Genomic DNA, 26477 nt, shown 5'->3' with positions numbered 1-26477 from the left:
CTTAGGGCTAACGGTGATATTTCAGAGGCCAGCATCGTCACTTGGTACCAGCAGTACAGAATCAGTGATTGAACACTTACTATTCAGTCACATGAAACAAGGCGCTCTTCCATACTGCAACAAGCAGCTATTGTTGGCCTTCTTCAACATGAAACATCTGCACAGAAGCAGCATCATCACAAATATGTTCAGTTTTAGTTTGAATAAACATCTGTGGTCATACACAGGAGTTATATGTATTAACATTATATTGTGTGTGTGCGTGTGTGTGCGCGCGCGCGTCTGTCTCAGGAACAGAAAGTTCTGCAGCCCATCCATCCATATCATTTGCTTCAGTATACTTCTGCGCCTGGATACAGACCACACAGGCAGGACCTGATTCCCATCATCATGACAACAGGGCGACCAAGCAACCAATCAAAGCCCTCTGAGCCCCGTTCTGCACGCTGATTGGTTTCTCGGCCTGCAGCCTGTTGTGGAATGCCCATCTTTAACCTCTCTGATGCCATGCACATTGCATACATCCTATATTTTCTCAACGCGGATTACACCTACATGTGTAATCCTTTGACATGTGGTGTCACGTTTATACCGACGTGACGGTAAGTTGTTTTTCATGCTAGAAGCAGAACATCGAGTATTTCTGTGAATATGGAATAAACAGATGCTTCAGCGACACAAATGGTCACTTCTCTAGTATAATCATAACACGATGAAAAAGTCAACATCTGTAGTGCATCAATGGACTTATGTCAGTTTCCTAGGTTATTAGGAGACCCACTGCAGAGGTGTTGACCCCCCCCCCCCCCCCCCCCCCCGGCCGAAATAATAAATGGCATCTGCTCTTTTACTTAATTGTTAAATCATACTTCATTATGTAAGATGTGATACCGAATCATATCAGTGCAGGTTATTGACAAGATGTTGTACTCATCACATGCTTTCAGTACATAACTAGATTATTCAGGCTGCACTATTACTGTTTACCGGAATAAATTATGGTGTTCTGATGTAAAATCCCACTCCTCTCAAGCTGACTGCACATCGTGGTAACTGTGCAGCTGGTTGGACCTTGACCATCTTCCCCGACATCTCAGGTCTGTTATTGTTCTGGGATGACAGTTTTTATATTGTCTGCCAGTGAACGACAACCTATTTATAGCAGAGGTCAGATTAAGACTCCAACTGATAATCAGGTTAGGAGCTCAGTGACTGAAAGTGAATAAGGCCAAACACACACGGGAAAGAGGGAAAAACCCAACATTTGATTATTATCGGTTAGAAAACGGACCGGGCGCGTGCTGAGTTGACAGTCATTGTGTGTATTGCTCTCTCCATCCAAATCACACACCTTTATGTTGTTGGATGGCACAGCAGTATTAAACTCTGAGATTAGGGAGGGGGCAACATTTCCGCTGTAGGGCACAGCTGGACAGCAAGACTCCCCAAACCTGTCACACATATCCTCTCGCCTCACTTCATGTTGACTGTGTAGCTCCGACTCTGCGCTTTTCGATTCATTTGCTCCTTGATTCCTTCACGATGAAAGGGAGGTGATTCTCCTCGCCGCCATTTTTAGGGACTGCCTATCGAGGAGAGAAACTTTGCTAGCTACTGCCTGACGTTAGCAGCTAGCTAGCTAGCTGGCCAGTAGCCTGCCTGCCAGCTCGCTCTGACAGTCAACGCTTGACAGTCGTTAGCTCGGTCAGCTTGCCTCACGTTGAAAGAAATTACTCCTGTGGCCGACCAGTATATATGACAAAACAGCGGCTATTTCTGAAGTGAACAGTTGAGCTAGGTTTGAAGTCAGGCTGACCGTCTATATTGGGTAAGGCAATTGTACGCTTAGTTACCTTATCGAATTAGCATTGCTAACTTATTAGCTAGCGAATTCACACTTTGATTTCTCTGGACTGCATTGCCTCGTCTGTGATTTAGCGTCAGCCGCTTACTCTGCCGTGTTCAGGGTGACTGGATTAACCAGACGCTTATACCCCACCTCGCAACCTGCGTGGATTCATCTTGACCAGGTGAGTTGGTCGCTAACTCTAGCGTTCTGCTAACTAACGATAGGTAACGCTAGCGTTAGATTTGTTGTCCAACGCTACATGCTGCAGTGGGGCTTGATTTCAACATAGGTTAGCTCGCGAGCTAGCCAGCTAACCAAAAGTTGCTGTCACAACTTGTATGGTCTGTCGCATCGACAGATTTTGTGTCTGCTTTACAGGGCAACATCAGTTATCGATTGTTACATGGGTGTTTTATTTGAATGTCAATGTAACACACGACTAAATGGTTTCAGTGTACGGGGAGCAGGGCTAGCGAGCTAAATTGTCAGTGGTTCGGTTTGTTGTGAGTAATTGTAACAGATTGCTTTACCCAGTTAGCTAGCTACGTTAGCTTGCTAATCCGCTTTATGCAACTATCGTTGGAAGCCGTGCCACTCCCTCGTTTTTGTTTTTGTCCACTGTGGCTGTACGTTACGCGAAACTCGGATTTGGAGGTGTCTGTCTCGGAAGTTTTATGATCTGGGTAGGGGCATCATGACTCACATAAGTGTCTGAATAGCAAACTTAGCAGTGTGATGGTAGGTGACATTGGTCAAGCCTCTTTCGATGTCTGTCGCACGTAACAGTTCTATATCCTGACATTGTGTTTACACGCAGCATTAGTCAGGAGAGTCTGACAGATCATTGTGATGATCATTGTGTAAGCGACAAGCAGAGCTCTCATCCATCTGCCGCTGATGGCTGTTTTTGTGCACTGACGTGAGTCGCATTCCTCAGTTTTCTGTGTTGATATTGCGTAACACTGGCTATCACTCAGCAAGCTACTCTCCTGCTTGGCTTATCTGTGACTTCGCTGCTTAACTTATGCATGACACAGTTGATCAGCCACACAGGGATTTAACACAACACCGTGGATGTGGTTAATTCGCGCATAACACCAGTGTTGTGACACCAAGTTTACCATTCGCATCACCGAACTGTCACATCTGATGCTCAAGGTTTGATGGATGATCCAGCCCAACACCTACACATGCTCTCTGGTTTATGTGTCAGGTACTGTATCCTGGCTCTGTTTGTCAAATAAGCACTGCAGCATAAGCAGTCCACCTATCTTTGTAGGTATGTTTAGACCACCATGAGCAGACTGTCCATGTTGTAAATGCAGCCTATAGGATAGATCTGAAAGACAGGTACAACTTGTGCTCTTACTCTGCCATCATATATTTCTCCTCGGCTGCCTATGTTCACTGTAACCTGTGCTGATCTGCGCACCTGCTATTTGTTCTTTTATGTCTCTGCATGCTTGTTAGAACAACAGTGCTTTCACAGGCTGGAACAGCTCCCCTTCTTTACTTTCAAGGACTTGGTGCTCGCTGATGATGAGAGGTACGCAGCTGTTATTAACTGCGAACATCTCGGTGCAGGAGAAGCCGTTGCAAAGTTGTGTTTCCTTGTGTGTCTGTTATTTCAGGGGGTGCTGAATATGGGCGCACTGCATAATGGATTTAAGTGTCTCCCAGGAAAAATGGATTAGACACTGGAGCAAAGCCTGCCCTGCTTGCTCAAGCCGAGATCCAAGTCAGTCAGTGACTGTCAGCCACTGCAGAACAAGTGCTGGTACCACAGTATGATCCACTGCAGTACTGCCAGCATAACTGGATTTGTTAGTGATTTGAATTATGCAGTGTACTTGTGAAGAACCTTATTTGGCTTACTAATGCTATGGTGATTTTATTATATTTAATTTGTTTATATAGCTGTCAAACCTAATGGCTGATACTTTTATAACTAACGGTAAACTGTTAACTAAGCTGACTGCCACAGAGGCATCTTCAGTGACATGCAATTAAAAAAGTGGGGTAATAAAGTTATGGTCCTCTTCCTTAAAAGGAGTTCCTATGCATCTGATCAAGGTCTTTGATTGTGGCTGGCTGCTGAAAGATGGAAGCCAATGGAATATTTGATGAATCAGACTGAGAAGGATAGGCACATCCAGAAAGTAGTTCAGGTGATGGACAGAGGATGTACACTGTCCACACAATGAAAAATATTCACAAACGCGAGGGTCAGGGTTTTGGAGATAAATTTAGGTTTTAAACAGTCTAAAGGATTCTGCTTCCTAGTCCGAGGTACTCGTCCGGTTTGTCATACCACACCCACTGACATGACTTTGTAAACTTGCGCTTCGCATGCCTGCAGGTCTTGTTGTTCCAGTTGCCACTGGCACATTGTCTTATTTATTTACCCTAGTGTCTCTTGTTCAGAGGAAACTTAGTATGTTGTCGATGTTCGTGACATTCATCCCAACAGGACGAGTGTAAATGGAGCTCTGTGAGTGAAATGGGATGGGTCAAATCCTCTTAGTGTTTGGTCACTCCGTTCCTCTCTTCTGTCACCATCATCTCTGTATCGCCCACAAATCGAGATTGTGTTGTTGTTATTGTTGTTGACGACGTTGGGAAGCTATAGAGCTTTCACTTCCTCCACTTAGTGAAAGCCACAATCTGTAATCATTCTGGGAAGCAGGAGTATGGACACCCCACCCTCCATCTTGGGGGATAGAGACATAGTGTGTAAGCCATTTGAGCAACAGCGCACATGTAGGTCATGAAATTAACATTGTCTCTGAACAAACAGCTGTGGTGTTACAGTGTTGTTTGTATTGGATTGTGTGTTTGACTGATGATTTTTAAAAGCAGGGATGCACATAACCCAACCTTTTCTCTTCTGCTATCATATCCAACACCCAAACTCAGTGTATTGGCTGATTCAAACACAGATCAGATGCTACTGTACTTCACTTTTTCTTTTTCTTTTAAACTCTGCACACCTCACAGGAGCTGGCTGGGGTCATTTTTCTATGTTTCAGTGCGCACAGGGCTGCACATCTTTTTACACTTGTGAACGTTTTCGTTATTATATTAAAAAGCTGCGCTGGTACGATTTTGCAGAGACAGACTGAGAACTGTTTCATGTGCACCAGTTATATCTGGCTGATGCACGATCATTTAATAAGATGTATCAGCTCAGTGCATTCCTACTTTAAATTATTTAGAAATGCAGCATTTAGTATCTTGCTGAAGGACATTTTGAAAGCATGTGCATGAAAGTGTATATACATGTAGTTTTTATTATCCACCGAGATGTGTATGTGTGTGTGAAATGAAGCAAATTGAAATGACTACCGGTTTCAGACGTTTCTGTGAAAACTGTTTAAAGGCCCTGCACACCCACATAGGTGATTTCAGTTATTCTGCCGGATGTGATTTTCAGGTTGACATTTAAGGTTGAAGATTGGCTGAGATCCGCTACATGTACCTAAAAGAATCACAAGGGTCCAAGTTGTCCCATCTTAGCAGGTGTAACAAAAGCAGGAGTGTCAGGGAGGGGATGTCAATCAAATATGGTATGCACAGAGGAGGCATAATAAACCTTAACAATGAAAACCACCTACAGTGCGTAGGTGTAGCATGGATGAGTAGGGGCTCTAAGTAATCAGATCTATTTATTGTGGTGATTGCAGAGCATGAAACATTTGCAGGAATTACAACTTTTCGAGTCAAGATTGCTTTTAAACCCGGCCTTGTGAATACATTGGAAATCATTATCAGTTTAATCGTAGCTGGCCAATATAAGACTTGGTCCAATCTGCTGTTAAGCAAAGAAGTGTTCGTCTGATTAATGATGGTAATTGAAATTAAAGGGTGTTTAATGTTATGTAGTTGTTATGGATTTTAAACTAAAAAATGTAAAGGAACTGAGATGGATGGCTGGATGGATGTTTTAGTCTGGGTTTGAAAAAGCTTTTCCTCAAATTCTTTCGTATATCTTTCCTGTCTTGCACATCTTTCCTCTGCATTTCGCTAAACCGGCAGACAGCAGGATTGCTCCAGGGTTGCGCCTGTGTTGCTGACCCTGCGCAGCTAAGAGAATTTCACTATGAGGATCAATAAAGTATTTGATTATTTATTATGCCTCTCCATTTCGCTCTCTCGCTCATTCTTCTCTGTGACACCGCTTGCTACTCAGCTTTGTGTCGTGGTTGCCTCTTCATTAGGCTTCTCTGTGATTTTACAGCGCAGAGGAAATCAATTCACGTAATACAGCAAGAGACAATCCATTTTCTCGAGCAAAGCAAAGCAACTTTCGGTGCGTTTCTCGAACACGCTGTTCTTTGTGATAACGTGTGTGTGTGTGTGCATGTGTGTGACAGAGAGACTATATTTTTGTTTTTCTTCCTACACATTTTATCATCTAGTCAGAAATGTACGACCAGTGTAACTTCAGTCAAGTCTAGTTAGTTTTCTAGTTTTCTTTTTAGACTAGATAAAGTGGCCTGTGCGTGTGTGTATTAAGGTTGTCAGTGTTGATTCTTTGATATTTTTTAGATGCCATGTATTTAAAACAATACAATCTCCATTAATTATACATTTGATAGTATTCAATGGTACCAAGGCTATTAAAAATAGATGACACTATGGGGGAAGAAAATCCACTTGTCTTCATTTATTAGTTTAAACATTATTACAAATATTGTTGTATGTGTTCAGTGACTTCTTCAGTATCAGCACTGCGTGCAGGTTGCTAATAACGTATCCTAATCTGTATGCCAAGGACTTAAAGAGAGAGGTGTTCTTAATATTTTGTCCACCCCATTTACATTTACATACATGAGAGTCAGACTTCATAATGCACAGTTGCAGGGTCGTTACAGAGGTTACACCGTTTCAAATACAGGTGTCAGTGATGACATTATTAATTGCTGTGTTTCATTGGAGAACTTGCTGGAAGTGAGTCATGGTTTATGTCATTTGTTCTGCCTCTGCTTTTTCTTCTACTTCTATGAAGAATATCTCTAATTCGGTGATGAAAGAATTAAGCTTTGATGCCGGCACAGATTCACTAAGAAAACAAAACAATGTGTAAAGTCTAAAATGGAAGACCTTTGACAGATTAGAAAAGGAAAAGCTTTCAGCTTTCTTTCAAGTCCACTTCTGTGTTCAGAGTTTAAGATGATTTTTTTCATTTGCACGTCAGGAATGCTTAACATTCTGCATTCAAAAGAAACAAGGCAGTTCATCTTTCTTGACGATTTTATTTCGATGAAATTCACCTCGGCTCCTTTTCATTTCAAGTTTCCCCTGCATGACTAATAAAATCAAATCAACGTACACGTCTAGATGTTTGCTAACCACTGCTCTAATGTCAGATTTACCAGAGGGCAACAACACAACGCACAGAACATTTTAGCATCAGAAAAACATTACTGTTAGAACAAATGACTGCTAGAGAACAATCTAGTGACTGCTGCAGGGAAATTAGGTCATTTTCTTACACTGCTTATCAAAGTCCTTATGAGACGGAACAAAAATTCTGCAGTGAATGCTGCTTTAATTAAGAGGAATTAATCATACTGCTTTATTTTGATTGAACGATGACTCTGTGTATGGCCGTCTTAATATTGCCTTAAGTCAATACTAGTAGTTAATAGCATGCCTGTTAACAACCTAACTTGTGATTTTATGGCCATGAGAGAAATCAGTGTGTGCTGAATCAAGTAAAGTATTCATGAGGAAGTACAATCACATGTTAGGTGGGAAAAGTCTTTCAGCACTTCTTAAACAGGTCCAGAAAGCTTAGCCAGCAGAGTATTAATAACATTGTTTTGCTGCTCCTGCTGACGTTCATGCTTTGTCAGAATATTTTGCTGTTTTGTGCAGCTGAGACAGTCGGTATTGGCTGATAGGAAATTTATCATTTAGAGTAAAGTAGTGATTTTACTTTGTCAACACGACTCAGAAGCCTTTCACACGTCCATTAAAACGTTGAACATTTATCAGATGACCCTTTCATACCATGATACTATCACCTGTTACCAATCAACCTGTTTCATTAACCTAACTTTCCCAGTCTGTCGAGGCTCCTGTCCCAATGTGTTGTTGCTATCAAATTCAGAATAAGCAGATATTTAAGAAGATCAGTGAAGCTGATAAGATAAAACATTGAATATATTGTCTTTGGACTGTTTTCAGTAGAGTAGGATTAGCAAATGATCACATTCTGTTTTATTTATGTTTGACGCAACATCAAAACTTTTGGAATCGGGGTTGTATTATGGCAAAGCAGTAAAAATGTCACATTAGTGAGGTTGGGTTGTATGTCATACTCTCTGGTCATGAAAGACTTGAAATATGATGTATTAAGCATTGCTCTCATGTATTAACACTGGAACACAGTTCATTTCTTTGAATATCACTAGCACTCCTTTGACTTTCTATCGGTCTGCCATACTCACAGTGCATATATAAGAGCAGTGTCCTTGTAGAAAATGAATCATTTACCCACATTAAGTCAGACTGGATGGCTTGTCTTTCCAGAATGAAGTAGTGCTTGAAGTCACTTTGCACATAACACACTCAAAGTAAGAGAAACATCCCCAAACCTGAATAATCAGTGTTTAATGCACAGTGGCGTTAATTTTCCTGCTTCCTGAAAGCAACTTTAAGCTTTGATTTTTACGGGGCATCTTTCAACCCTTCACAGTCAAAGTTTGGTGTTGTTGAGACATATCTATCACAGTGCTTATATACTAACGCTGTAGGTATTGTGGCAGAATCAGAAAACCTGTAAATGACTCTCTGCTATTCTCTGCTAGACTCCGACATAGACATGAAATGAATGGATCTCTGTTCATGTTACTAAAGTTTGTTCCCAGCAGCAGTTTTTAGCTTCTCCTCACGAAGATATTTGTTGTCCTTCAGGGCTGGGTGTCTTTTTATGAGTTTCACTCTTGTTTTTTTTTTTTTTCCTCAGTCAGCTGGATCGCTTTTTCAGCAGCACAAAACCTTGTGACATTCAGCCAGCGCTGTGGTTTTGGTACAGCAGGCTGATAACTTTAGCCGGCTAGGTTAGCAGGGCTGCCAACCCAAAGGTAAACTAGTAGTTTTACCACTGAGTGATTCTGTGATGATATACGTGCAGCTTTTGGGTATGGAGGGGGCTGTTTTGTGAAAACAAGACAAGGACGTTAGGTTGTTGCTGGTTTTTAGGCATACCCCCTGTATGTGCTGACCAGTTTGATCCCTGGAACATAGAGCCGGGCCATAATTCAACACAGCATTGTTTATTGGCTTTCACTTGTTGTTGCATTTAACAAAATGTGTCTTCAGTTGAATGGCTAAGTTTGATTTAGTATAGATTAGCCACATTAAACACACAATATGCAATATTAATCCGACATGCATGTTATATGAATTAACTGGAGCAAAATTGATGCATCCAGCTTCGAGTACACAGTAAAAATTGGCCCCATGTCCTCTGATTGATCCTGCAAAGCCGCTCACCCCTCATTACTGTTGGCCACCTCATAGCTGTGGACATGAAATCAATGCTTGAGCTGGGATATTTGCATTGCCCAGTCATTCCAGTAGCTGAAGCAATCTGCGCTTGTGATGACTCTGCAATTATTCGATTATATGAGGGTCAGCAGTTGAAGGTGTGACCAGTGGCTGAAGTCACTGTGTTTAGAGGACTCCAGGAGCCCCTGACTTTTCTGACAAAACTTAATGTGTGCTCTCTTTAGCCGTGGAAGCCAGTGAGTGAGGCATCAGTCGTCTGGAGCCCCATAAGTTAACATTTTTTATGTTTCCTCACTCCAAAAGAAGAATCATCTCATGCACAATCTGAAGTGAATTCAGGAGTCATTTAATCAAAACTGGGAGCATTATGTAGCCAAATACCTTTTATTTTTAATGTTTGGATGTGGCCAAGTTTCGTGCATGAGCACATGAAATCACTGAACAGGCTGGCTTCGGTCCGGCCAACGGAGAGAGTGTTCTGGAGCCCTGCGGCCGCACCATCCATTCGTGTAGTGCTTTTTCCAGGGCGTGTAACACAGCATTTTATTTTTGCCTCTCTTTGTAGTGTGTCTTTGGTGCGTGTTGTGGTTGGAATTCATGAAAAGCAGACTTTGATAAAATGCAACTTGAGTCGGTTATGTTTCAGATTTGGGTTCGTGTCGCAAGATCAAAGTTGCGCTGAGATTCCCTCCTCTTCTTTCAAAGTCTGGCCGTTGACTTTGCCCATGAGTTTCCTCAAACTCACATCAGCTGAGCAAATACACTCTTCTTCATACTGAGCTATATCATAGCGTTTCATCTTGTCTTTGCTAACAGCCCTGTCTTTCTCTCTTTGTCTCCCCTTCACCCCTTCTGTCCATCTAGGCACCCATGTGCTGGTTCCTTAAGCCCATCCATTGTTGCAGATGAATCTTCAGCTGCTTTGGCGTAGCTCAGCACCCAGATAGTCCCATCCCCTTTGCGTGGGTGATAAGGGACTACATTAACAAGGATGCCCTCCTCTGTAAGGGCAGGGAGCCTGAAGGATCCGGAGGTGGCTGAGCTTTTCTTCAAAGAAGACCCCGAGAAGCTTTTCTCTGACCTCCGAGAGATTGGCCATGGCAGCTTTGGCGCTGTCTACTTTGTATGGCAACTGCATCTGCACACTGACTCACACAACAGAGAAATGCATTTGAACTTATCTTATTCTACATGTTATTCAGGGATATGATCAGTTAAATAGACAAAGTCCATCAGTTCTGAGTCAGTAGTCACAGATTCTACACAGTCACATGGTATTTGATTAGCTGCTGTATCCCTTTCTGTGAATAACACAGCAACTCAAGGCTGATTAAAGTTAGCAACTGAATCAATTACAGCTTTGTTTCAATACATCAGTGGGCTGTGCCAGAGTTTGCTTCACAGTTTTAAAAATAGTGAAGCTTATTTGATCTTCAATAAAGAACAGAAACCAGCCCTTGATGGGGTTTAATTGCAGCAAGGTACAGCGGAGTGACGTGACTCAGCCTGGCTGCCTGATCTGACTTTTGCTCTCGAACGCTGCACACAGTGTGGTTAAAAAAGCACAAGAGGTCTTGAAAAACCACATCCTCGATGAGAGAAGATGCACAGAGAATTAGACATACTGTATTTTCTAGCTGAAATGTGTGAACTGACCATGTATGATACCGATCATTTGTGTTTCCCAGGCACGGGATGTGCGCACCAATGAGGTGGTGGCAATTAAAAAGATGTCCTACAGTGGAAAGCAGTCTAATGAGGTGAGACAAGATTGATTATATTTATATTACTTTGACCATCAGCACTTTCACACTGTCCAGTCACTGTGTGAAACACGGCTTCATGAACAGTCATTTGGCCTGGTTTGATCAGTGCAGAGAACGAAGAAACAGACCTTGAGCTCAGCAATTCAGAGAACTGACAAATGTTTACTCAGCAGCCCTTCAGCACCAAAGGAAGCTCACATGGACTTTTTTCCATCAACATAGTCTCAGATGGAAATTGAAATGTCTTCAATTGAAAGTCTCATTTTATCATTTTTTAGATACACCTCACGTCACTGTAGCCGCTAGAGGCGTTAGGCTGTCTGTGCCATGTTCTAACATATATGTCATATAGTAAATGTTTGCAACAAATGCCGAATGCTGATATCATCAATGAAAATCTGAATTTGGCTAAAAAAAAAAGAAAAAAGAAAGTCTTTTTCTGTGCTTCCAAAAAAAGTGGTATTCACTGAATTTGTCTTGTATCAGTATCTTCAGTCCAAAGCCAGATAAAGAGCTGCTGGACCACAGTATTCTTGCTGGGTATCGTGATTCTGATTGAAAATCACTGAACCTTATCGTCTCAACAAGGTCACCCCTGTGTGCTCACTTTCGCCGTCGTCGTCCCAGATACAGTTTACCCTGCTCATGATTTCAGATTAGCTGTAATAAGATTACACATAATCTGTGAAGAGAACCACCTTACCCCTATCTGCACTGAAAGACAATCTCATGCACGCACGCACACACACACACACGCCGTCACCTCCAGCGCTGAAAGCCAAGTGACGCGTTGGCCGGTTTCATTTTGAAATCCGTTCTTTGCCCCCAACAGAAATGGCAGGACATCATAAAGGAGGTGAAGTTTCTCCAGAGGATCCGGCACCCCAACAGTATAGAGTACAAAGGTTGTTACCTCCGTGAGCACACAGCATGGGTAAGTCAGCCGCTTACATGCACAGAGTTGGAAGATCATGTCATTCTGCAGCGTGTAAGGGCCTGCGTGCGTCTATACGTTATTCTTAACTTGATCTCTCGCTTTAGCTGGTGATGGAGTACTGTCTCGGCTCAGCCTCCGATCTGCTAGAAGGTGAGCAGATGTTCCACACCGATTTTGGATTGGGGGGGGTTGTTCAGTGAGTTGTCTGAGCTTGCAGAAAACACACATGGATACCTGTCTTCCTCCGCTGATGTTGATTCATCCTCACTCTGGTTTTCTTCCTTCAGTTCATAAAAAACCTTTACAAGAAGTAGAGATTGCTGCCATTACACATGGTGCTCTGCAGGGGCTGGCCTACCTTCATTCCCATAATATGATCCACAGGCGAGTGATTTACATTGTCTCCTCAGATGTAAACACTGCGCCCTCCTGCTCTCTCTCACATCTGTGTTTTTCTCTCTCAGGGATGTGAAGGCAGGCAACATTCTGCTGACTGAGCCCGGGCAGGTCAAACTGGCCGACTTCGGCTCTGCCTCCATTGCCTCACCTGCCAACTCCTTTGTGGGAACGCCATATTGGTAAGTGACTGGCATGTGTTAGATGATGTGATGACATAAACAGTCTCTAATTGAGCTTAAAGAAGCATCGATTCAGCTGTATTTGACTGTAAAAATGTGTTTTGCTTCTTCACACATCCAAATGTTTTGCTGCTGTGATTGTTGGGGCCAATGTTTGCTCAGGGTTCAGACATCTTCCGGATCATTTTCTCTGCTCTTTTTACTTCATGCTGCTGAGAAACTACTTAGATGAGTCATGAAAAACACCGTTATTTAATTCCAAAGAATGAAACGACTTTTAGTTTGGAGATTTATAGTAAAACAAAGCTGCTGTTTTTCCACATCTAGCTGTGTGGTGAGAGTGACCAACTCCTCATGAAAGTTATCTCTCTCTCTAAAATTACTCTTGACCTTTTCTCCTCCACCCCCACTTTATCTCTCCCCTCCACTTCATCCAGGATGGCCCCGGAGGTGATTCTAGCTATGGACGAGGGCCAGTATGATGGGAAGGTGGATATCTGGTCCTTAGGGATCACCTGTATAGAATTAGGTGGGTGGCAGGATGTGTGTGTTGTGCCAATTAAAACTGCAGTGGAAAGAATATTTCTCTATAAAAATAAGTGTAAACATAATATTAAGCATCCTTAAAGTCCCTGAGCCCTAAAAACATTTTCTTCTTGTTCCTACAGTTGATGTTTGAGCTTCACTGTGCAGATTGAAACTATTTTCCCATTCATCTACTGAAAGTGTAAAGTTTGCTCTCATTGAAAATCCAGTTTCAAGGGGCGGGTTTACGAGCATGATTTGTGACCTCACAACTAGTTTGGAAGCCAATCCTGGTCCAGTATTTAATTAGACGAGTGTGATGCGGAAACCTGAAACCCGCAGTGCAGACACACTGAGAACTGACCCTTCAGTGAAGTAAGAGACATGTTGTGTCCAACGGTTAAACTTTGGAAATGAAAAATGATTACATGTTCGAAGATTCTGTGATTTTAAATGAGGGAGACGGAGTTGAGGTCATTTTGACAATTTTAACAAGATAATTGAACTTTTTTTTAAAACCTCAAAAAAGTAGAGGATTTAATGTGCATTTTAAAGATGTCTGAATGGGGTCTTTAAATACACAATCTGTTGTCCAACTGGAACAAATCATGGTCTCATGCTAAAGACTGATTGACAGGTCTTTGAAATCAAGGACTAACACCAGTGAAAATTTAAGGTTTAGAACTCAGCTGTAAAACAAGCCTATATTGTCAGTTTTAAAAGGTTTAGAAATACAAAAAAATGCTTCATCTGAAACTTAAACCAATTCAATTACACGTGTGAATAAACCTGTACATTAATGTGGGTGAAAAACATGCTTTTTTTCCCTGTTTTTCCAGCTGAGAGGAAGCCTCCCCTGTTTAACATGAATGCAATGAGTGCCTTATACCACATAGCGCAGAATGAGAGCCCTACACTGCAATCCAGTGAATGGTGAGACGTCTCCCCTCTCTCTCACACACACACACTCTCACGCATGTGCATATGTATATATAGTTAAATGTATAACGATCTGCACATAATCTCAGTAATGACAGATGTAGAGCAAAGATGACCATGGGAAGCTATCGTGGAAGCTTGTGCAGAGGTCGGTTGTTCAAAGCCACTTTAAAACTCAGGAAGTGCACCAGCCACATGTGTTACACAGCTATGTTTGATTTGTGAAAACACAAACGTGGTGTGGAGCGCTTTACGTCCAGTCCACTGGCTCTTTTTTTGAATGGGCATAATTGTAATAATGTCTTATATTTTGCAGCGTGTTTTCTTTCGTTCAAGGCTCTCTGTAGAGGTGTCTGCTTTGTTTTCACTCTGTGTCTTTTCTCTCTTGTGTTTCAGGACGGATTACTTTAGAAACTTTATCGATTCATGCCTTCAGAAAATCCCCCAGGACAGACCACACTCTGACGACATGCTGGGTGTAAGTGCACACTGTACACTGTGGCAGAGAAACAGAGAGCAGGGTCAGTGTGTTAAGATGGGAGATTGACAAAGCCCTCTGGTGATAAATCTCCCTGATGTTTGCGCTCTGTTCTGTCCCCCATAAGCTTCTATTTTGATTCCCTAATCCTCTACTTCCGGATTCACACACACACACGCACACACACACACAGAGCTCGGTTTTGTAGAAACAACCCAGATGTAATTACTGTAGAGATGTGACTTCTGCGTCCACCGTTAAGTAACTGAGCAGCTGTCACTTAGCCCACTAATGGAGTCACTGTTGCTAATGGAAGTTGTCCTCGGGGTGTGGAAGCACTGCACACTGTGTGTTACTTTTTTAAATGTCAAGTTCCAAAACAGCACTTGTTCTTAAACTAAATTAAAGTGTTTCTCAGTGTGAGCTTCTTCAAATGGACTTCTGGCCCAACTTTAGCTTGAGGATGAGAGAATTTGTCATGCTGGGTTTTATTCTCATGTATTTGATATATTTTCTGTCCGTTTTGAAAACTCGTCATCATCTACATGATGCACTTTATCACAAAGGGGGACAGAAGACTCATTGACACAATGTAGTGAAGGGTTTTATACGGACATTTCAAAATAAAGCAACTAGTTGGACTTATGGTTTTCAGGTACGGCGAGTAGTAGTAGTCCAAACTTTTTGTTTTATTATTATTATTGTTTTTACCACACACCACATATTAATTGAAGTCTCTCGGCTCTGGCTATAACGTGACACATTCCAGTGAGAAGGAGCAGGTATAGTAGCAGTAATGATGCAAATCCAAACTACGCAAAGTTGGCTCTTTCAAAAAAAAAAAAAAATCACATACATCTTAACTATGGAAACCTAGCACAGCCATGCATGCAGTTATTTTCTTCACGCCATTATATTTCAGTTATTTTGTTATCTGGAGAATGAGCTTTGTTATCTCAGATAATGACGTAATCAAACGGTATCATGAGAAAACAGGAGGTTGTTTCCTCCTGTTACTTAACATGCTCATCAGAGATCAGCTGTGGCATGTCGGCATGCACAGATGTGTGTTGACAACTGTAGCAGCTGGTTTAAGATGAAAATATCAGATCAAAGAGAACCTTTTATTGATCAGTGCATCAGACTGTACTTCAGTGAAAGTCTGCAGATGTCACGAAACACAAATTTTGTAACACAGGCCATAAAATTGTAGCAAGATTATAAAAGGTCTGTTAATATTTCTAAAAGCAACCACAAGTAGTGCAGTTCATCAGTTAAACAGGCATATGACTGGCAAAGCATCAATGTAGCACACATGGCGCCATCCAAACCATGAAGAGAAACGTGTCAGACAAATGTTTTGTTCAGTACAGATCTGTACAGTGTTTCTGTTCACTCATTAGTGATTTACACTGTGCAACGTCGCACTGTACAGTCGCACTGCATGTGGGACAGATCAGACAAGTCAGGCAGTCTAGATCAGTGTTTTGCGTCTCGTCACGCTTGCATGTTTTCTTTTACTATTGACACGTGAAAATGCCGACTGCGGCGTGATTCATGGTGATAATTCATACCGTACAACATGGCTGTGACTGGAACTGATGTTTTCTTGTGATAAATCATCTCGTTATCTTGAAAAACGGTCCTTTGGTTTTCTCGCTAATGGGATAAAGCAACACATTATCACAAGAAAACGATCTTTGTTATCTTGAGATAACAAAGTAATGAAATTGTGATCTTGAGATAACGACAGTAAAACAAATTACAAGCATCGCTGCTCTCTGCGTCTGTCGTCAGGAGCTCAGCAGCCCTTCGCTGCATACTCTATAGAACAGATGTGTTACATTCATTCAGTGCACAGCCTCCAGTCACATGACTGCAGTGTGAACAGGCAAAGTTTCACTCTCGAGAAACTGTCTATACAGGATTTGATAAGCATTATTGATCAGCCAAGCAGGATCATTAATAATATTAAACAAACAGCCATGAAGGCCAAATAACAGTATGAGATGTTTTTCTTTCTGCTGTTTCAGTGCAAAACCATCGATGGCCTCATTAAATCCAGGGCCCCGACCACATCACTGACACTAGTAGCTAATTCAGCACTTTTTCACCCACTACGTTTGTGATATGTGCAGTTTATGGCTCAAAAACAAACCTGTCTATTAAACATGAACATTGCAGTAGCGCCTTTAGAGTGAAGAACAGTTTTATTGTGTTTTTCTCGTCGTCATTCCTCTTCGTCCTCTCTTCTTCTTCTGTGACCTCTCTGTTCATGAAGTTCTGTCTTTTATTTCCTGTCACGCTCCCCTCCAGCATGCATTTCTGCAGCGTGAACGTCCAGACTCTGTGCTGATGGATCTTATCCAGAGGACCAAGGATGCAGTGCGAGAGCTGGACAACCTGCAGTACCGCAAAATGAAGAAGATTCTCCTTCAGGAGGCCCACAACGGACCCACAGCAGAAGTCCAGGATGGAGACGAGGTGTGTGGATGTTTGAATGTTAGAATCAAACTAAAGAGCCGGTGTTAGAGTGGGATTTGTCCGGTCTTTTTGGAGCACATAAATACACTTGACACTTTCATGGCATTCCACTGTGCAGAGAAAGTAACCAAGCATGCATCTATCTGTCTGTCTGTCTGTCTGTCTGTCTGTCTGTCTGTCTGCCTGTCTGCCTGTCTGCCTGTCTGTCTGTCTGTCTGTGTCCTCTGTGTGTCTTGTTTCTTCCTCCTGTTCCCTCTCTGGCTCTCTTTTTGCTGGCTCTCCCTGCTCTGTCTCCAGGAGCTGGAGCCGGGCGGAGGTCGGACAGGAACGGTGAACAGCGTCGGCAGTAATCAGTCCATCCCCAGCATGTCCATCAGCGCCAGCTCCCAGAGCAGCTCTGTCAACAGTCTGAACGAAGCGGCCCAGGACAGCCGCAGCGAGCTGGACCTCATGGAGGGAGACCACACAGTCATGTCCAACAGCTCCGTCATTCACCTCAAACCGGTGGGTGAAGCGGCACAGACACACCCATACTTAGGGGAAGTCTGTAGGATTATTTTCAATATCGATTAAAGAAGCACTCTGCTGATGTTACACATAAAGATCAGTCCAGTGGTTTTGGAGTCTGACTCACGCTAGGGACTAAAAATCAGGATATCTCAGGTGCAGCATCAGTTTGGACTAGTCACTTTTTAATCAGTCTCTTGCAAGTCCCTCAACTTGATGGAAGTGCAGCACGGAATCACTTTCATTGAGTTTATTTATTCTTTGTTCAGATTATTTGAAGAGTCTTATAGATTGTCAGAAATTGTGAAAAATGCTTTTCCCAGAACTGATGCCGTTTTTTAAACTGCCTGTTTTGTCTGACCGACAGCCCAAAACCAAATTCAGATGTAATCCAGTTAAGCTGAGTGATGCAAAGCTGAGAAAGCAGCAGATCATCTCATTTAAGAATCTGAAATTTCTGCTTTGTAATATACTTAAAACATATTTCTATGTTAAAATATCGTATTTGTTGATTTAAGCTATGTTAGGATACCTGCATCAAGTAACCTCTCTCCTTCTTTGTATATTAATTGTACAAAAAATGTGATCAAAAATGTGTAATAATTTAATTACTCATGTCTAATTTTGAGTGACCTATTAATTTGTAAGTAATTATGTTCTTCACTGGCCTGGTTTGTCCAGCTGTGTTTTGGTAGGATGTTGTGAGGAACTTTCTAACAGCAGTCTGAGGGCGTTTTAAGAACGTAAACACAGGAAGAAGGTCTTGAACAAGGTCCACTGGCCAATGTACTGTGTGGCACTCGTCCAGGTCCGACCTTGATTCCTTCTCCAGCTGTTTGCTAGAAACTGTTAAATTGCTCATCCACATCCCACTATGCAAAGCACACCTCTACAGGTGCTGTTTTGATCAAACTTGCATGCCGAGTAGTAGATCAGATCACGTTCCCTCCACAAACAAACTGCACCAGAAATCATTTGGGACCAGACAGAGACCACCTCCTCTTAAGAGTCCAAGTCCGTTAGCTTGGTATACATATACGAGTTAGACAGAGCACTTTATTACTGTGATTGTTCTGTGGAGCTTTGGTGTACAAAGCTGTTTCTGATTCTCTTCCCTTCTGTCTTGATCTCCTTCCCACACCCCTAATGCGTCCTTTTGTCTCCTGTTTAATACCATAACTGAATAACTTGTTAATTCAGCTGCCTTATGTCTCCAGGAAGAAGAGGAGAGTTTCTCTGGGGAGCAGGCAGCCACCAGTCAACCCTCTGAGCCCCAGCCAACACCAGCTCAAGCCCCGAGGAAGCACTACCGCAACAGAGAGCACTTTGCCACCATACGCACAGCATCGCTTGTGAGAACACTTGCTGACTCCGCCATGCATCTCATTCTTGTCTTACTAGCGGCTGTGTAACACGACAGGTTTCACATTTAACAAACATTCTTCCTTCTTGCGTCCACATCTCACAGGTTACCCGTGAGATGCAGGAACATGAGCAGGACTCTGAGCTGCGGGAGCAAATGTCGGGATACAAACGCATGAGACGGCAACATCAGAAGCACCTGATGGCCCTGGAGAACAAGCTGAAGGGGGAGATGGATGAGCACAGGCTGAGGCTGGACAAAGAGCTGGAGAGTCAGAGGAACAACTTCACCCAGGAGATGGAGAAGCTGCTCAAAAAGCACCAGGCGGCTCTGGACAAGGATGTATGTAGACAAGCAAATTAGTATTAATTCAAAGATGCACCTGCCTGCTTAAGTGTTCAACTATTCTTGTTTTCAAAGCATGTTTCTACAGCTGCAGCAAGGTCTTTTTTTTGTCATGTTTGGTTTAGCTGAAGACGTTCACCAACGACGAGAAGAAGTTCCAGCAACACATCCAGGTGCAGCAGAAGAAGGAGCTCAGCAGCTTCCTGGAGTCACAGAAGCGCGAGTATAAACTACGCAAGGAGCAACTCAAAGAGGTAACAGGAGGGGATCGTTTGGGAATCCTTTTTGACACATTCTTCAGTTGAAAACATTACAGAAAATCTTATTTTTGGTTATTATCACATGAGACAAACAATGCAGCAGATCCTCACAGCTGAGTGGCTGGAACCAGATCATTTTTGGTGTCTTTTGCTTGAAAAACGATTTAAACAATTAATCAATTATGAAGTAAGCTGTAGCGTTTTAGCTGTAGTCAGTATAATCGTGCTGGGGAAGACAGAGCTTGAAGCATCTGTGTGTTTAATTGGACTTAAAGTATTTATAAATACCCACAAACTGTCATGTGCATAAAAGCCAGTCTTGACAGTGCCCTGACATACTGAAATAAAAAAACACCTGTGTGGCAGGAGCTGAGCGAGAACCAGTCGACTCCCAAGAAAGAGAAGCAGGAGTGGCTGTCCAAGCAGAAGGAGAACATCCAGCACTTCCAGGTCACGGTCTCTCACAAAATATGCACGCTGGCCAAGACCAGATGAAGATTGTGCAATGAATTCACACATACATGTTAGAGTGAATCATTGTAATGCAACGTGGTGTCAATCCCCAGGCGGAGGAGGAGGCCAACCTGCTGAGGAGACAGAGGCAGTACCTGGAGCTGGAGTGTCGGCGCTTCAAACGCAGGATCCTGATTGCCAGACACAATGTGGAGCAGGATCTGGCCAGAGAGGTACTTGGTCACACAGAGAGAAACAGCCACCACCACCTCTTCTTACTTCTTACTTCTTAGTGTTTGATTTTCTTTATTCGATTGATGTCACCCGGTATTCTCTCCCCCTTTTCAGGAGCTGAACAAACGGCAGACACAGAAGGACCTGGAGCATGCCATGCTGCTCAGGCATCACGAGTCGATGCAGGAGCTGGAGTTCAGGCACCTGGGGACGATCCAGAAGGCGCGGGCCGAGCTGATCCGGACCCAGCATCAGACAGAGCTCACCAACCAGCTGGAATACAATAAGAGGAGGGAGAGGGAGCTGAGGCGCAAGCATGTCATGGAGGTCCGACAGCAGCCCAAGAGCCTCAAGGTACACGGACTTCTACTGCAGTTCTGTAAATGACGTTAGTAGAAACCACACACCCCCTCACTCAGCATCTTCATTTCTTTTCCTTCTTCAGTCTAAGGAGCTTCAGATCAAGAAGCAGTTCCAGGAGACGTGTAAAACCCAGACCAGGCAGTACAAGGCCCTCAGGAACCACCTGCTGGAGACCACGCCCAAGTCTGATCACAAGGCCGTGCTCAAGAGGCTGAAGGAGGAGCAGACCAGGAAGCTGGCCATCCTGGCCGAGCAGTACGATCACTCTATCAATGAAATGCTGTCCACGCAGGCTGTGAGTACCACAGGAGACAGCCTAGAAGTTTATGAAGCATACACACGAAAATGTCCTCATTTAATGGCACAGTTTTGAGTTCTCAGTACCTTTGCCAGTATGATACCTGACACCACAACAGACATTGTCAATACCTGTAATGTTCACAGTTCACAGTAATGAACTTTAGCTAAACTCACAAATGCATCAATGTGTTTTTTTATCTCGACACGAAACAGTTGCAAAATGCCATCTAAAATGAGCAAAATTCCATTATTGGAATCTGGAAACATGTCATTTAAGAACATGTAAACAAGACAAAGAATCCGAACAAGCATTTGATGACAACTTATGATGCTCGACAACTTGTCACGTGTGACAGCTGAAAATGAGTTGAATGATCCTGTATGTATGGCTGCCTGAAAAATCTCTTTTCCCTATAAAAAAAAACACATACACAAACAAACTTGGTGCTTACAAAGACACACTTTCCATCTTTCTCATTTTATGTCTTTCCTTTTCTTCTTCCTCAGCTGCGGTTAGACGAGGCTCAAGAGGGGGAGTGTCAGGTTCTGAGGATGCAGCTGCAGCAGGAGCTGGAGCTGCTCAACGCGTACCAGAGCAAGATCAAGATGCAAACAGACGCTCAACACGACAAGGAGAGGAGGGAGCTGGAGCAGAGGGTCTCTCTGCGGAGGGCTCTGCTGGAGCAGAAAGTAAGAGAGGCCCTGGACTTTGTCTTGTGTTGTCTAGTGTTCGGACAGGTATCAGTAGATTTTGGAGTGGCAGTAACAGACATGGTGCACACACACACACACACACACACACACACACACACACACACACACACACACACACACACACACACACAGCACGACACTGCTGCCACAGCAGGCTCGCAGCAGAGTGCATCCATTACCATCAGTCATGGAAGTAGTACGTCTGTGCAGACATCTTAATTTTTCTGCCCCTGATCTAGTTTTTTTTCTCTCAATGCACTGCTACGCAGCCCTCCAACAGGTAACAACTACATAGAGCTGCGTAAGAAACGAGTACAATCTATTCAAAAATGATCAAAATAAATACCTCATTGTACCAGCAGCAATGCCACACAGCAGAGCAAACATGATCCTGTGCTTAAAACGATCCAGTTCATTAAGTCAGTACCAGGTAATAAATCCTGTGCTTCCAAACTCTGGATAACCAACTGCAATTCACTGTGTGTGTCTCCCCAGATTGAGGAGGAAATGCTCGCCCTGCAGAACGAGCGCCTGGAGCGAATCCGCTCACTGCTGGAGCGCCAGGCCCGAGAGATCGAGGCTTTTGACTCGGAGTCCATGCGGCTGGGCTTCAGCAACATGGTCCTCACAAACCTGGCTCCTGATTCCCAGGGAGGCTGGGGGGGAGGAGGTGGAGGAGGCCAGGGGGCTCAGGGGGGAGGCCACTGGCCAGGAGGAGGTGGAGGAGGCGGCCACCATAGTCATCACCACCAGGGGGGCTCCAGCTCACAGCAGCCATGGGGTCACCCCATGCTGGCTGGGGGCCCACCGCCCTGGAGCCTCCACCACCCCGGAGGAGGGAGTCAGAGGGGGAGCGGAGGAGGGGCAGGTGGGGTGAGGAACAGCCCGCAGGCTATGAGGAGGACGTCATCAGGGGGGAGGAATGAACAGGGCATGAGCAGGAGCGCCAGCATCACCTCTCAGATATCCAACGGATCCCACCTGTCGTACACCTAGAACACACACACACGCACACAATGATCTTCTTAAAGTAAAATTCTTGTGCACAGAGGTAACACTGTACACACACACACCACACACACACACACACCATGCATGCACCACACATACATTTGTTACTTCCCACAGTGCGTCTGATGCACAGTATTCAGACTGGGTGACCTGCGCTCAGTTCCTCTCCCATCACCACTGCTCTCTTACATCAGTGTTCTGCTAGCAGCGTCTGTGGAAGCCCAGAAGTCTCGTGACTAATCCAATATGGCTGAGGGCCATATACAGTATGCCACAATGCAATAGTGTCATTTTTACTGTAGCCTGCAGTGCTATTATATGTGTTTCTAGTTGCCATGTTAGTCTCTGTTGCCATAGACTCAAAACAGTATTCATCTAATCAGTCATGGAGTTGATTATCAAGAGCTGTCACTTTGCAGTATGCTGTTTTATACTATATAGGTATGAAGTAAATCTGATTCTTAAGGTGTGTTATTGGAAAATTTGCATTCCATGTGCAATTTTTAGAGTAAAAATGTGCAAATTCCTTCAAATCAGTCACAGCTCAAGATTTCAGCACAGACTGATAGAATGTTTAATGAGATTATCGTTCATGTGCAGTTGCAGGCAAATGAAAGGCAGGCGGTCACGTAGGGGTCTGATTTCAGATCGATGCAGACAGTTTGAGCACACGTTGGAGAGGTCTAGAAGGACAATGAAAAGAGAACGCATGTCGTCAGGTGTGAGCACCAGTGGGAGATCTCTGGCTTTATAGTGGTGGCAGGGGGACGACCTGTAGCTAGAAGCACCATGCAGCAGAGTGAGGAAACGTAACCAGTGGAATCACCAGGTGCATCGTTTTGTTAAAAAATTAAAGAAATAGTTAAAAAACCCCTCTGTGCCACACAGGCTCTTATTCCCAGGTGTTAGGAAGTATTGTGTGATGTGAGCAGGACTGCAAAGATGCCAAAGGTAAGGGTGTAGAGTCAGATGCTACATTATAATTATCCATGCCAACATGTGTTTAATGAGATTGTGCCAGTGGAAGTTCAGTGTGATACTATGAGGCCAAGTAGATGCGAGTGTTGCTGGATCGGAGGAGAAGGAGCGGAGTCGTTTCTCTTGCGCGCTCAGCCTTATTGTCTGTATTGGCTCCTGGGTTTCCACAGACCTCTGCACTGGACTCGCTCCTTGCGACAGGGATGGGTTTTCAGCAGCGCCCAACCTTCTGCTTTCATAGTTTCAAAACTGGTGTTCACGCTCCACTCTTTTGCAGTCATTTCCAGGTCTAATTCGGCACCGTGTTGATCGGTGAAAGCAATGCACCACGCAGAAAAAAAAAACAAAAAAAAAAAAAAGTCAAATTGAACTGTGGCTGTTGGCCTACCTCAAGAACACTCGAGTAGAGCTTCACCAGAGGGTGACCAGACACTGACTTTGGTACAGGCCTTGTACCCCACACTTAATGTTAATGAGACATATTTACACATACATACCTACAAAAGTTATTGATTAGGCGGTATGATCCTTTGTACACTTGATAATGATGAATGCATGTACAGGGTTCATTTTCTGGAAATGGAATTTGGGCAACACGCTCAGCAGCATTTGTGTCGGGGCAGCAATGTCCGCCTCAGCTGCCCGAAAATATCCCCATGTGTTTTTTGGATTTTCAAAAAGACCCTTTTAAGGGAAAGGAGATGTGGTGAATGAGCAGGGAGTGTGAACAGAGGAGCTTCACTCGCCCTCCGCTGGTTGGCGACTGCTGAATGTCTCGGTGGGTGGACGGGCGGTGATGCTGTGATCTCCGCTGCCATGCCCCTGCAACCTTCCCCTGGTCTGACAGCCCGCTCTGTCTCACCCCCAGTGACCCCCATATCACGTTCCGACCACCGATCTCCCCCCATCCCTCCACCTCCGTTTCCCCCCCTCCTGAGCCTGGTGTGCTCCTCGCCTCCTCCCTGATCTATTCGGGAAGAGCTCTTCATGTGAAAGAAAAGAAGAAGAAAAATATATATATAATAATTATTATTATATGAATCTATAAAAAAGAAGGATTATAAAGATAAAGGTCCTATTGTGAAATGCAGAGATTATGCATTATGTGACTTTCAGAGGAGGAATGTACATGAAACCTGTTAATATTGTATATTTTGAATTTGAAAATATGGAAATCTAATTGACAACTCAAAGACAAATTAGCCTGTTGTGATGCGGACACAGTGACGTGGTTTTAGACCAGCGGTGTTCAGATGGACCATTTGCAGCCGCTGGGTTTTCGCTGTCTTGCTTGCAGCTGCGAGTTCAGAAACGTGTTACAGATATTCTGTTGTGAGTGATAACAACACGACTCGAGGGCAGACCGCCTTGAGTGAATGGCAACATTTTGTTTCATGCTGAATGAGGATGATTTTGCACATAATTTGAAATGTAGGTAGGTGACGCCTTTGCTTTAGCAATGGCTATATTTTACTGATGATACCCGATACAGAAGACTCGCCTGTCTCTTTTGGTTTTTCATGGTTTTTAGAAGGCTCTCAGACCTAAAGTCAGAGTTCTAATAACATAGAAAAAGAGAGAATTGATTTTCAGATCATGTCAAATCTGAAAAAAAAGCTTAATTCTGAAACATTTGGCTGCATAAACAATATTCAGTGCACTTCACCTGAAATTGTTTCCAAATTCTTGCACAAGACAGTGAAAATATATGTTATTTGATATCTACAGTGTTACCCTTAGGTGTTGTGGGGTCCCTGGATATTATTTGGACTTTTATTTCAGACTTATGAAACACGCGCCCTCTTTTGTTGTGGTCATACACGAAGCATTTTCACACTGCACTTAAGTATTTGCCTTTGTTTAAATCTTACCACCCTGCACTCAGAATTTATAATCCTGTTGTTTTTCTTGGCTTCGGTCTGAAAACAAAAAAAAAAAACAATGTGGTGGCCCCACTTCTCTCCTCAGCCAGTATGCCATCGTACCCAACATCTTTTAATCAGCCCTTTATTTCCCCAGTTCTTTAGTGTTTTATTTGCTTTTATGCCAGAAAGGGTCATTTTATTTTCCAGAGGATGTCTGCGGAGGGCCAAACGAGGGCCAGATTTTTAGACCTTCTCTTGTGTTTACTAGGACTCCCAGGTGTTTTGCGAGGCAGTCGGGGCAGAGTCTAGCTTTAGACCTTGGTCACTCTGAACTGGATCAGTTGCACTGATTGCACAAGTGATTGACCAGATAAAAGAGTCTACTGTGATCCCCCTCAGTGCGCTGAGGGACGGCTGCCATTGGCTGAAAGTAGACGGCAGGCAGGGTTACGTCTCTGTACAGTCTGTTTATCAGTATTCCCTTTATCTCTCCTGTCATTTGGTGGATCTTGCTGTTTTATTCTCCGTAGTCCAGAGACCTGTATTAAACTGTATTAAATTGTATAGATTGTGCAAAAAGATGAATGTCGCATAGCAGAAGAAAAAAGCTATTCCTTACAGATGACAAAGTGATTTAAAATGTATAAAAGAAATTCAGAAACAAAGTTTAGGGGATAAATGTAATATTTTGTTTGTAATTACTATTTTTTGTTGGAAGAGGGCTACTGGATAAAGAATCATCTGTAATAAAGTAATTTTAATATTTCTTTGCTCCATGTTTTTTTTTTTTTTTTTATTTTCTGTGTGAGGAGCATGACAAAGCTGCAGTATTTAAAACTTTAAAAAAAACACAACTTAAGCCTAAATGTTCAGATTCTTCTGTCTGTTAGAAATACCTCAGGTGTTCATAGTGCAGTTTCAGAGTGATACAGGATGAACTTTAAAGCACGCGTTGGTGATAAATCCAAAATGCTGATCTTGCGTTTGAACAGAATTGTGGGAATCTTTTT

General features: G+C 43.3%; 1 protein-coding gene across 3 annotated transcripts; it reads left to right on the top strand.

The window, feature by feature from the left end:
* The first annotated feature begins 1355 nt into the window (after window positions 1-1355).
* taok1b (TAO kinase 1b) lies at window positions 1356-26233 on the top strand. 3 transcript variants are annotated; one of them, XM_070983184.1, is made up of 22 exons: window positions 1356-1828; window positions 1967-2030; window positions 10232-10490; window positions 11056-11127; window positions 11966-12067; window positions 12175-12220; window positions 12358-12454; window positions 12535-12648; window positions 13086-13177; window positions 14013-14106; window positions 14509-14590; window positions 16907-17074; window positions 17372-17578; window positions 18799-18933; window positions 19050-19286; window positions 19415-19543; window positions 19916-19999; window positions 20116-20235; window positions 20351-20590; window positions 20682-20894; window positions 21407-21589; window positions 22109-26233. In XM_070983184.1, the coding sequence occupies exons 3-22, from the start codon at window positions 10359-10361 to the stop codon at window positions 22607-22609; spliced, it is 3048 nt and encodes a 1015-aa protein (XP_070839285.1). In that variant the 5' UTR covers window positions 1356-1828; window positions 1967-2030; window positions 10232-10358; the 3' UTR covers window positions 22610-26233. The 3 variants fall into 3 exon arrangements, with proteins under 3 accessions (XP_070839285.1, XP_070839284.1, XP_070839282.1); XM_070983183.1 differs by having other exon boundaries at window positions 1939-2030; XM_070983181.1 differs by having other exon boundaries at window positions 1356-2030.
* The last annotated feature ends 244 nt before the right edge of the window (window positions 26234-26477 follow it).

Source organism: Chaetodon trifascialis, chromosome 16 (assembly GCF_039877785.1).
Source record: "Chaetodon trifascialis isolate fChaTrf1 chromosome 16, fChaTrf1.hap1, whole genome shotgun sequence".
In the NCBI taxonomy this organism is placed as follows: Eukaryota; Metazoa; Chordata; class Actinopteri; order Chaetodontiformes; family Chaetodontidae; genus Chaetodon; species Chaetodon trifascialis.
The sequence above is the reverse complement of the archived record's forward strand: the minus strand, read 5'-3'. Positions and strand labels throughout refer to the sequence as shown.

What these genes read in the sequence shown, in the direction of transcription:
- taok1b (XM_070983184.1), top strand. Translation starts at nt 10,359, where the DNA reads ATGCCCTCCTCTGTAAGGGCAGGGAGCCTGAAGGATCCGGAGGTGGCT. An exon ending in TCCGTGAGCACACAGCATGG is followed by an intron (nt 12,068 to 12,174) that starts GTAAGTCAGCCG and finishes CTCTCGCTTTAG; the next exon opens with CTGGTGATGGAGTACTGTCT. An exon ending in GCAAGGAGCAACTCAAAGAG is followed by an intron (nt 19,544 to 19,915) that starts GTAACAGGAGGG and finishes CCTGTGTGGCAG; the next exon opens with GAGCTGAGCGAGAACCAGTC.